The following is a 12,719-nucleotide window of genomic DNA, read 5'->3' as shown; positions in this document are numbered from 1 at the left end:
ATGAAAAAAATCAGCCTGAGTCTAAAGCTGGCAATCCAAACTGAGACAATATCCCCCAACCCCATTTGCAGACTTGACCCAATTCCATGTTACGTACTGTACGTAAATGCATGCACTGTGGATAGCTTATACAAGTGACCATAATAAGAACTGCTTATTAGTAGCCATAGTGGCATAAGCAGCATTCTGTGCCGTAACAATGATCATTTCGGTAAACATCTATAACTGTCTTCATTTTGCTTCATGAGAACCAGCTGGATGTAGGACTGCATGCTTCAGACATGAGGCCCTAGTTGGTGAATCACAGCCGAGGATAAGACTGTAAGCAGCCCTAGAGACAGGAAACAGAGAAAGACTTTTGGCAACTGTCAGAAAGGAAGATATTTCAATTGGAAGGCCAGCGAGTCCACTGGTCAAGCAGAAAGGCAGTTAACCTGCCATGTTCCTGCAAGTCCTTGGAGCACAGCAGAAAGCAATGACAGGCCACAGGGAAAGGACGCACAAAAAAAAACCAACATGTCGCTGCAAACAAGCAAATGCCAACCTCCCTCCCCACCCAACAATAACTGACATCATTCCTACATAACCTGAAAATACAAAGCACAGGCCTGTGAGAGGAAAGTCTGTGTTACTATGCTCACAAAGTTCCCCTCTTTAATTGAGGGCTGTTAAGGCCTGCTGAGGATGAGGGGGATCACTGAGGAGTACAGCGCATTAGCTCGGCAGGCAGTGAGGGCTTTGGTTACAGTCCGTGCAGAGCTCATAATAAGATCCCAGTCCATGTTCTTCCTCACATCCGGGATCCTCGCTCCTGAAGAATCTGAAAAGATAACAGCATATAGTGCAATGCATTACATAAACAGTGATCACCAGCCCTGTGAACTATCTTATAACAGATCATTTCACAAACAGTATGGTTCAAAAATAACTAAACAACAGTGCCACCTAACAAGAAATGCACATTTGTGTTGTATATAATCATTCAATTATCTTATAGCTTAACTCTTAATAGTAAAAATAAATAAATAATTGAACAGCATTTTGTTATGATAAAAAAAGCAACTCTGCAATGCGCACCTCCTCCCCAGAGACTGTCCCACCACAGAATCAGGCTGAATGATGCCCAGCCTCATTCAACCCACTTACTTGGGAGTCCAGGGTGTCAAGGACTTGCCCCTGGGGGTACATCATCCAGTCACCCTAGGCTCCCAGGAGAATGCTGGAGAGGGTGGTGCCGCTTCATTATCATTCATCGTTTTCTTTGCAGGAATAGCCGCTTTTAAAGCAGCCATAAAGTCATACACCTGTACACAAAGTCATACACCTGTTAACAAGAGCAGACTACCAACAGGTACTAGTGGCCTCTGCTACCAAATGCAACTAATGAATGCGTCTTCCTCAGAAATAGCAGCCCCCAGGCACAACTCAGACTTTGAAGCTTTAGGAAAGCCAAGGGTGACTGGTACTCAGAAGAAGCATTATGGAAGCAGAGGGTCACTGGTATTAAGAAGAAGCATTATGGAAGCAGAGGGTCACTGGTAGTCAAAGGAAGCATCATGAAAGCAGAGGGTCACTGGTAGTCAAAGTAAGCATCATGGAAGTAGAGGGTCATTGGTACTCAAATGAAGCATCATGGAAGTAGAGGGTCACTGGTACTCAAATGAAGCATCATGGAAGTAGAGGGTCACTGGTACTCAAATGAAGCATCATGGAAGTAGAGGGTCACTGGTGCTCACAAAAAAGCATCATGGAAGTAGAGGGTCACTGGTAGACAAAGGAAGCAGCATGGAAGCAGAGGGTAACTGATAGTCAAAGGAAGCATCATTGAAGCAGAGGGTCACTGGTGATCAAAAGGAAGCATCGTGGAAGCAGAGGGTCACTGGTAGACAAAGAAAGCATCATTGAAGCAGAGGGTCACTGGTAGACAAAGAAAGCATCATTGAAGCAGAGGGTCACTGGTGGTCAAAGGAAGTAAGAAGCATTATGGAAGCAGAGGGTCACTGGTAGTCAAAGGAAGCATCATGAAAGCAGAGGGTCACTGGTAGTCAAAGTAAGCATCATGGAAGTAGAGGGTCATTGGTACTCAAATGAAGCATCATGGAAGTAGAGGGTCACTGGTACTCAAATGAAGCATCATGGAAGTAGAGGGTCACTGGTGCTCACAAAAAAGCATCATGGAAGTAGAGGGTCACTGGTAGACAAAGGAAGCAGCATGGAAGCAGAGGGTAACTGATAGTCAAAGGAAGCATCATTGAAGCAGAGGGTCACTGGTGATCAAAAGGAAGCATCGTGGAAGCAGAGGGTCACTGGTAGACAAAGAAAGCATCATTGAAGCAGAGGGTCACTGGTAGACAAAGAAAGCATCATTGAAGCAGAGGGTCACTGGTGGTCAAAGGAAGCACCATGGAAGCAGAGGGTCACTGGTGGTCAAAAGGAAGCACCATGGAAGCAGAGGGTCACTGGTGGTCAAAAGGAGGCATCATGGAAGCAGAGGGTCACTGGTACTTGGAAGATGCATTAGGGAAGCAGAGGATCACCGGTACTTGAAAGAAGCAGCATTAGGGAAGCAGAGGGTAGTGAATACTTGGAGAAAACATTGGATAAGCAGAGAATAACTGGTGTTTGAAGGAAGCAGCTGAGAGAGGTTTCACGAGTTTACAGAACACGCAGGTGATACATAGGTTATAGTAATTTGCATGTGCTGATGAACGGCTTGAGAAAAAGATTTTCCTAAAGATTGTGTTTTTCCTTTTGCAACAGCATGCTCTTTGTAACTTCAAAGTGTATTTCCACTTTTGCAGTCAATTTTAGGAAAACCCCTCCATATGTTCGTTATGTGTTACTGAAAAATAAACTTTTAAAAAAAATTCTTACCTTTTAGAAGTTTTGTTTAATCATCAGGCAAGATGGCTGGTTCCAGATGTTTCTTAGCCCTTTCACAGTGGTCTGTCCCAATGTCTTGGGACAGAAATTTGAGGATCGTGTGTATCTGATAAGCTTCATTAACACACAATGGAGAAGCCGGCTCTGAATGGACGATACCCCTCACCCATCACAGCCCCTCCTAACGTTTAAAAGAAATAGAAGCACAAAGAAATTTTAACCCTTAAAACCCTAACCCAAGTAAAAGCTATTTAAACGGCAAGAAGGTTTTTTTTTTAGCTTATTCTATGTGAATGGGAACATGTAACAAATATAAAATAAGTGTTATCCCAATTTGGCTGCGAAAGTGGAAATACACTTTAAGTCAAACGTTTATACATATACCACCCACGTGTTTCACTAGATGTACTCACTTTAGCCTTCTCACTGGGTTCAATGACCAATCCATTAGTAGAGTTGTTCAGCTCTCTGGACACAACACAAAGGAACTCAGCCTGATCTTCATTTCCATAGTTGTAGGAAGACCCAATACTGATAAGCTAAAAACAAAAATACAATGACATAATTACTGTAGGCAGAGAAGAATACCTGGTTGTAATACCTTAAGCATATCTAAGTTCCTATGAAAATTCTCCAATAGCAATATAATGCCCTGTATCCATAGTTCTGATGCTTCATCCAGATTGGGATGCTCATGAAACACTACAGGATAAACAAAAAAGTTCACCAGCCACATTTGCAAGTCACAGCCTACACGTTTCAAGGGCAGACCTTATACAGTATATCACAGCTCTGATAAACTGTGACACACAATAAAGATAGCAGGCTGCATACTGTCTGACAGGATGTGATCTGTGTACCCAGAGTCCAGTTGGTTTACACTCATCCTGATAGGTAAAGCCGACGTGTGACATTGAAACTGTCACACATCGGCTCTATTGATTGGGAAGTGAACACATACCGTCGCTCGCTCACTTCCCGATCATCTCCCTCCAGAGAGCAGCGACTGTCAGTCACCGCTCCCCGCAGGGATTCCCCCCTCTCCTCCAGTGCTGACTGAAGGAGCGTACAGGGAGAGGGTGGGCACAGCTGGCTCTGCCTCTAGATAGGCAGAGCCCGCTGTCAATCAGCCAGCTGGGTGGGTCTCAACAGCATGGTCAGGATCTGTCCCGACTGCGGCGCTCTCACTATATAGCGTAGTATAGCTTTGGGTTACGGAAGGATTTTAGTATAAGTCCTCCCGTGACCCTAAAGAGAACTACTAATATTAAAGCAGAACGTTGGGCATATTAAATCTTAACCCTTGCAGTGGGGCTACCGCCACACTGGAAGAATGAAATGCTTATTTTACCTAGGGAGCTAAAAGCAACCACGTTATACTCACCCGAACCACAATCCAGGCTTACTCTTAGACCGGCCCCTTCAGCCTCGCACCAGCGGTTTAATGTCCTGGAAGTCGGGATCGTAGTTCGGGTTAGTATAAATTTTGTTATTTTAGCTCCCTAGACAAAACAAGCACTTAACCCTTGCAGTGCAGGGGTAGCCCCACTTTAAGGGTTAAGATTTGATATGCCCGGAGTGCTGCTTTGACGGAATTTGGCCCCTTGGACCTTTCGTTTGGCACTCTCAGAGTTTGTACATCCTAATCACATCCATGCCCATAGAGGTGGATTCTAATTGGTTTATATACATATACTAAACTTCTGATGCACAAAGGCCTTTCATACAAGACATCCAAGAATAATAAGAGAGATCATATCTATTACATACCAATATAACAAAGCTTTCTTTCATTCAGTCACTCACCTGTTCAAACTTCCAACCATCAGACATGGTGGACACCATCTGTGTGAGCTCCTCCTCCTGGCACTGCAAGACTCTGTATACATGTTTCACAGGACCCTGGAAAAGGTGCTGAAGCTATTAGCACAGCCTATCAAGAAGTTGTATGCTTAGGAAAACACAGGTGTATATTCTGACTGAAACAAATCACAAGGATAGTTAGAAAAGGTACCAAGTCAAATGAATACATTCTTGTGTATGTATAGTTTGCATTCCTGCATGTAGTAAAAATTCATTCTTAAAGTGACCCTGTCAGTCATTAAAAAAATAAAGCTGAACTCCAGCCTTCCCTTCAAGCCTTGCACAGTTGTACCGCCTCCTCTCCTGTATTGAAATGATTTACTCTGATTTTACTGCACAACGTGAGCTTCACACAGTGTGCAATAGAAGCTGAAGCAAGTCAAATAGTCAGCCTCATTTCCTGGCTGAATGACATCCACAACCATTCAGCCCTTTCCTTTTTCAGCCTTACTGTTCCTGGCCCTCTCCATTAACTTGTTTCCAAAGTATTTAATCGTGGAGACTCAGCATTGGTACCAAAAACGGGCTGTTGCCTGCAGTCTGCCTTACGAACACCCACTTCTCCAAACTGATGTCCGCCCATCACTGCATTTTATTTTTATTTGCACAATTTCTCCCAAGAGCCAGCCTGATGGTTGCATCAGGACCAAGGACTCTTGGGAGCAATACTGAGGCAGGTGTCAGGGTTTCATACCTTTCCTCGTCCAGTTGAGCTGCAGCACATCTTGCGCAGTGTGTCTGACACTGTTTGTTCCTCTTTGGCGCCTTTTATGACCAAACCTGTAATCATCATCATTCTACAACTACTAGCAACTTCCTGTCTCAGAGTGATGATGCAAACACCAGTTTGCTATTTATCAATCAGCTAGTCCAATCAGGCTCCGCCATTGCGTGTGTTCTGATCTACCAGGTACTCTGTAGTTGTTCCTGTTCGCTGTGTATGACCCTGGCTCTGGCTGACTGATCTCCTGGTTACCGACTCCGGCTATTGTTTCTGTTCATTCTGCTCTCAGTTTTCCATGACCTGGTTCGCCTGACGACACACATTGGCATATGACCTCTGGCCTGGCATAGACGACGTCCTGGACTTCCTCCATTTCTGATTATTGTTATTTTCAATAAACTCCTTTATTTTTAACCTGCACATTAGTTTGTCTGGTTTCTTGGTTCCATAACAGCAGGGTGCGGTGATATTTTCAGGAAGCTATGTATAGCACCATGGCGACTCCTCCAACCAGCCTTGATCTGCCTGCACTGCATAGAGAATCCTAGAGACTCAGTGATGATGTCACTGGGTCTAAAATAAGGCATGTAACAAAAATGGAAAGGTTTCATTATCATGTTCATGAAGCGGGGAAGGAGAAACCTAGGAAGGCGAAATAGAAGCAGAATAAACTTCAGCTGCTCCCTCTGACAAAGTCTCCAGCAATCAACACTTTCAGGAGGGCTTTTCGGATGTATGCATCTCCCTCCACGTACTGCTTCAAACTCCTATCTCCACATCATGGCTGAGTTTTGTAGTGACGCCTGGGGTAGGGGGTAAAACCACAGCAGATGGCGGGGACACAGGTAACTGACACTCCCTAAATTGTTGAATGCTGGAGACTTTGCTGGGGGCTGCAGCACTGGAACAGAGGACAGATAGGAGCCGTCAGAGAGCAGAGTATAACAGCAATTCTATTACAGGAAACGGCTACATCATTTTTTCAGTGACTGACGGGGTCTCTTCAACTCATGACTGTTGTTTCTAGTATATATAGACCAGAAGAGGACAAATGAATGTGTAATCCAAGAGCCAGCAGAACTACAATGAGTTCAGGAGCCAGTGCATGACTGCTATAATGGAGTATGCTAGAAAGCTACATGCCAGCTGGTTTCAGGAGCATTGGTTACCCTAAAACTCTATCATCAATACTACTTGCACTAATTTTCTCTGACAAATGCATTATTTTTAATAGATTCTGGGGATTTATCCAACCCTGGCACAACCAGTGCACATTCAATACACAGAATGTCAGAATCATTTGGTACTTTATGCCATGGAATCAAAGTTGACTTCATATTTGAAGGTGATGAATAGTCATATCTAGGGGATTTGTTTAAACCAAGTTTGCTCAACCCCACACACAAAGGTCATTGTCACCCTACCCCTGCTGGCCCAATCAGTTGTGGCAGGGGGATTCCCCCCCCCCTTTGTGACGTGTAGCTGCAGGGCAGGGAATACCCTGCCACAACTGATTGGGCCGGGAGGAGTGTGTGTCACTGATGGGTGTACTCGGGCACGCTTGGTTCACACCAAGCTCCCCCTTATCACTAATAATATAAAACGCCAAAGAAGTTAAACAATAGATTTACCTGTGAAGTTCGATTCTCGTTGTCTCGAATGCGCTCTTTTACTAGCCGGACCAATGAAGCAATGTTGTAGAACTCAGCTTCTTCTAAGACACCTGTAGAGGAGAAGAAACACTTTCAGCATGGAAGGATAATCATTTTATTTCAAGTTTCCCTGTATTTAGAAGGCGCACTTGCTTCTTTTTTACATTGCATTGTCTTAATTTCTATTATATACATGTAAACTTTGTCTTGGAAAACTGTTCAGAAAAAGCGTTTGAAAAATGATACATTGTTCCTTGGATATTTACTTCTTACTGGAGCTGGCTCTGTATAAAGTAATGCTATATCTTCACATACCAAAACATTAGAAAGTATAACACAACAGGAACAGTGCACACAAAATCTTACACGGAACTTTTTTTTTTCTAATTTAAAATGATATTAACCACTTCCTGACCGGGGTGTTAAACCCTTTCCTGTCCAGGCTATTTTTCAGTATTCAGCGCTGATGTACTTTGACATTTATTCCGCCATGCAACGCTGAACTCAAATGAGTTTTAGATCATGTTTTGGGGACACAAAGCTTTCTTTGGTGGTATTTAATCACCACTGGGGTTTTGTTGTTTTTTTTACTATATAACGAATGTCGGGTAAAATCGCAAAAAACTACCACACCCAAAATTTGGCCTTAGGTGATGCTTTAAAAGCTTTTCCTGCTCATCAATTTAGTTTTTGATGTTAAAACACCTCTCTCTGGGCAGGTTAATAACACCTCCTACACTCCAATTATGCAAATGCAATCAACACCTGGTGGTGAGTAACAGATTATGTGGATTGGAGGAACATTCACCATATTTATTCCCAGATAATTTTTTTGTACAAGTCATTCTGAATTGAGAAAGCTGGTTGGATGACCAGTGAAACGTCTTTAAGACAAATACAGCAAGTCCAGTTGCCCTGACTTATGTTGACAGATATACAGGCAGTCCCTGGGTTATGAACAAGATAGGGACTGTAGGTTTGTTCTTAAGTTGAATTTGTATGTAAGTTGGAACAGGTAAATTTTTTAAGTGTAACTCCAGTCAAAAAATTTTTTTTTGTTTTGGATAACATAGGGAAGGGTTAACCCCCTGTAACATTTGTTTTGCTGCGTGTGCCCCGGTTCAGAACATTTCACCCCACTTTCTGTCCCTGTGACAATTGGATTTGGAAAATGTTGGGTTGTCGTGGAAACAAGGATTTGTGATAAAGCTGCAGTGGAGACACCTTTTTCACATGATCACTCTTACAGGAGTTAATTTTCCTTCCTAGGGGTAGATTTCTTTTCACTTCCTGTTGTCTCAAGGACAGGAAGTGCGATTAACTATTTCTAATGAGTATACAGACAGCAGTAAAAACCTTGCAGTGACCCAGAAGAAGAGGTGGACACCCCTCGTCTGCACGTCTAACAAGAGCCAACTTCCTGTAATGTACATACAGTACTATGAACCAGACCCAAAAAGGTGGGCACTCCTCGTCGGCACGAGCGCAGTAGCATTAAGGTGGCCATACACTTTACAACCATCGCAAGACCTTAGTCTTGCGATGGTTGTAAAGTAATTAAAAAAACTTACGATCTGCCCATCTTGGACAGGCAGATCGTACTCTCGATCATCGCAAGCCCGCCCCCCTGAGGGGCGGGCTTCCGATGACCGCAATGCTGAACGGGTAGTGTGCGCGTGGGCCCGTTCGGCATTTGTCTCCTGAGCACCGTTCACAATTTTCGGCTGGTTTTCTAGCGTGCTCCTTAGACAAAAGACGTGCGACTGTACAGTAGAAACGGTCGCACGTCTTCGTTCACACTGCTCGATTCTCGTACGATCGCGGGATCTATTCCTCACCTTCCTCTGCTAACTCCTTGCTGAGTATTAGCTTCCCATGTCGTAGATAGTTTAGGATTGGCCCAAAGTAGGTAGGGTCCCGATCGATCAGATAGGCTCCTGTTTCATCCTAGAAAAACAGCAAAATGCTATTTTAGCAAAGTATTAGATATGTTGACCAAGCTCTTCTCTATATAATAAACTTTTCAGACAATATACCTATAATGACAAATCCTACAGGCTGCTATTACCACCTCTACCTGCTACTTCCCATATATAAAGGAACACTAGAGAATTCACATATATAGCGTCACCATATGAGGCTTTTACTGGTTCTTCTGAACGTTGGTGGAGAGCCTAAAGGGAAGTCACTAAAAGACTCATTTTTGCAGTAAACCTGTATTTATTTGATCACCGATTGCTCATTTTAAAGAACTCTGGGGAAATGTTCAATTAACCCTTGCAGTGGGGCCACTCCCACACAGCAAGGGTTAACTACTTGTTTGTATTTTAGGGAGGAAAATAAAGTTATACTCACCCGAACCACAATCCGGGCTTACTCTTAGACCCTTCAGCCTCACTCCAGCGCTCTAATGTCCTGTAAGTCGGGATCGCAGTTCGGGTGAGTAAAGTTTTGTTATTTTAGCTCCAGCTTGCTCTGAGACCGGTTCTTTCAGCCTAACACCCCCCACCGCTGCAGCAGTCTAAGGTCCCCAAGTCATCACGTTCTATACACAGTAAATAGGACGCACGGGATCATAATATTGCTGCAGCATAGGAGGAGACAGGCTGGAGCCGACCACTTCTGAGGATAACATTAGTATAACTTATTTTCCTCCCTAGATTAAAATGAGCAGTTAACCCTTGCAGTGCAGGTAAGCCCCACAGTAAGAATTATTAATAGTTTCCCCAGAGTTCTGCTTTAAGGGAAGACGAGTTGTGCAATTAGGAATCCTCCATACTGCAGTTACAAACTCTATAGCAGCAAGAAGAGTGTTCTCTTTACTAATAGTCACAGAGGGACCCTATAACCAATAAAAACTCAAAGCTGTCGACTTCTAATACTGTTTTATTATGACTGTAAAATATAAAGCCATAAGGTTTGTAACTCAAGCCCAAAAAAGATATTGCACCACTATGAATTTCATTGGGTCAAGACTTCACAGATATACATTTGCAGAGTGAAGAGATCGGTGAATGTCTAAGGTTTAGATTTGCAGTGCATTATGGTCACCGGATGGAGCCAAGGAAATTCCTATGCTCCTCTGCTCCATCTAGTGGCCGTAATGTGCTATGAATCTAAAATGTCAACATTCACAGACCTGTGAACTACGCCCCTACATGTTGGGGGTGGACTTATCATACGGGTATACCGTAAAACAAACCTGTTAGCCCAAAGACACAGATAACAGTTGGTTAGTTTGCTGTCCTATTCAGTTCCTAGCTGTCTAACGTTAGCCATAGACTGTTCGACTTTCGGCTGAATACTGTTGAACTGCCTGAATTTTGAGCCGCAGAAGGCCCTGCAAGCACCAGAGACTCAACAAATTGACTGAGAGAGGTGGAAAATTATCAGATAAACCGTGACTAATTCTCCAATGTTATCAGCACTGAAGAATGGCCCAGTAATAAAGGGGGATTAACATGCCGATACAGAAGTGGTTAATAGAGGTCCATCACCCTTAAGGTGCCCATACACCTTGCAATTATCGTAAGATAATCGCGTGAAATCCCGCGATCGTACGATAATCGCAAGGTTATGGAAGGCATGCGACCTCTGCTACTGTAAGGTCGCGCGACTTTTGTCTAACGAGCATGTTTGAAACCCCGCCGAGAATCATACGTTTGTCGGCGGGTTTGTGGCGTGCTCGCAAGACAAATGCCGAACGAGCCGGTGTGCGCAAGCGCACACTGCCCGTTCAGCATTGCAGTCATCGGACGATCTGCCTGTCCAAGATGGGCAGATCGCACGTTTTTTTTTAATTACCTTACAACCATCGCAAGTTAAAAGTCTTGCGATGGTTGTAAGATCTATGGCCATCTTTACAAGTAAAAACAAGCGCTTTTGGGGCCAAGCAGGGGCACTTCATCAGGCTTAACATTGACGAGTAAGCCAGATGAAGGTACCCTGCGTGGCCCCGAAAGCGCTTGTTTTTACCTGACATGGTTCTTATTAAATGTACACATGGTTATCCGAATAAGATGTTTGGTGTGCTGGTGACATTTCTTCAATTGATTCCTGTAACCAGCGGTGCTATCCGCAGTCACTACAAGAACCCTGCCCTGTCGTCGGGGCATCCGGTAAGGAGTGCAACAAGTTTCTTTCTATATTCTATCACCCTTACAGACACGATCATTTTCCCCTATTGGGTGGTAGCTGTATATATATATATATATATATATTAGTAGGAACCTTATACTATTATGAATGTTTTCACCTTGTTTTGTGGCCCTTCTACCATCCGCTTAAACTCTGCAATAAAAGATGAATCCTTTCATTTTAGGGATGTGCACAGGCTTGGTTTGATCCTCATTCACCCAAGTCCGTAAAAAAAAGTCAGTGACACATCCACCTCCTGGCCCATTCAGCTGCGGCCAGGACATTTCCTGCACCACAGCTACATGTAACAAAGGGGTGGGGAATGCCCCTGCTGCAGCTGATTGGACCAGCCGGGAGGGTGTCAGTCACAGTTTTGCGTGGACTGAGTTCATACCAAGCCTGCGCACATCCCTATTTGGTTTTAGTAGTAGCTGAGGCCGAACGATTTGCTTTATGATTTTTTATGCTGTATATCCTATTTATTATTACTGGTATTTATATAGTGCTGTCAATTTACACAGCGCTGCACATTCACATCAGTCCCTGCCCTCAAGGAGCTTACAATCTAAGGTCCCTATCTCACATACATACAGGGCCAATTTAGACAGGAGCCAATTTATCATCCAGCATGTCTTTGGAGTGTGGGAGGAAACTGGAGTACCCGGAGGAAACCCACGCAAGCACAGGGAGAAGATGCAAACTCCTTGCAGATAGTGTCCTGGCTGGGATTTGAACTTGGGGAATCCTACCTGGGTACCCCATACACCCCATTTTACCTGTTTAACATACCTCAGTACAATTACTTATGGGACTTGTAGTCTCTCCACTCACAGATCCTGTAAAAGTTTAGGAATTCAACAATGTCCACACAGCTGCACCGGATTAAAAAACAGACAGGAGCCTGCAGGGAGAAGAACCCCACGATTCAGTGAGGGGGCGGCGATGTGACCATGTTCCATGGCACACCCTGAATATGGATGTAACATGAAATTTGGTATTATCAGTAAACTTCACCTGTAAAAATATGATCCTGCCATGACCGGTCTCCTTCAGGTCAAAGATCCCGGACAGAGATGTGGGCAGAGAGGAAGTCAATTTAGTTCTGCTTTACGGGGGACCTTCCATGACAAACAGAAGGTCTGCTCAGCCCCCTTTCAAAGGCCTTCTGTAAAGAAATAGACCGGCCAAAATAAAAAAAAAACGACTTGCCCCAGCTTCCACCACTTTCAGGAGGCACGAGGGATGGCATTGCTGGCTCCTGGGATAAGCGAGTGTTTAAAATCCCACCCAGTACCCACCCTTGCAATCGCCTGCAAGGGATTTTGTGGTCCCAAGTCTGTGGGAAGGCGTTCCCAGGCCAGTCATTTTTTTCCCCCAGGGCGATCTGTTTGTTTACTAAAGGCTTTTTAAAGCTCGTTCTTTTGAGAGGGGGGGGGGGGGGGGGGGGCAGGGCGACCCCC

The 12,719-nt window shown here is 44.1% G+C and overlaps 1 protein-coding gene across 1 annotated transcript in view; it reads right to left on the bottom strand.

Moving 5' to 3' along the window:
- Positions 1-658: 658 nt before the first annotated feature.
- The window catches only part of KCTD2 (potassium channel tetramerization domain containing 2), a 12,803-nt gene continuing 742 nt past the window's right edge, over positions 659-12,719 (bottom strand). Inside the window, exons 2-6 of the mRNA XM_018568518.1 lie at positions 8,961-9,069; positions 7,102-7,193; positions 4,690-4,785; positions 3,297-3,422; positions 659-820 (exon numbers count right to left, since the gene is read on the bottom strand). Coding sequence (XP_018424020.1) covers positions 791-820; positions 3,297-3,422; positions 4,690-4,785; positions 7,102-7,193; positions 8,961-9,069 — 453 coding nt within the window. The 3' untranslated portion in view covers positions 659-790. The remainder of the gene's footprint in view (positions 821-3,296; positions 3,423-4,689; positions 4,786-7,101; positions 7,194-8,960; positions 9,070-12,719) is intronic.

This window comes from Nanorana parkeri, unplaced genomic scaffold (assembly GCF_000935625.1).
Source record: "Nanorana parkeri isolate BGI_ZX_2015 unplaced genomic scaffold, ASM93562v1 scaffold32, whole genome shotgun sequence".
Classification (NCBI taxonomy): Eukaryota; Metazoa; Chordata; class Amphibia; order Anura; family Dicroglossidae; genus Nanorana; species Nanorana parkeri.
The sequence above is the reverse complement of the archived record's forward strand: the minus strand, read 5'-3'. Positions and strand labels throughout refer to the sequence as shown.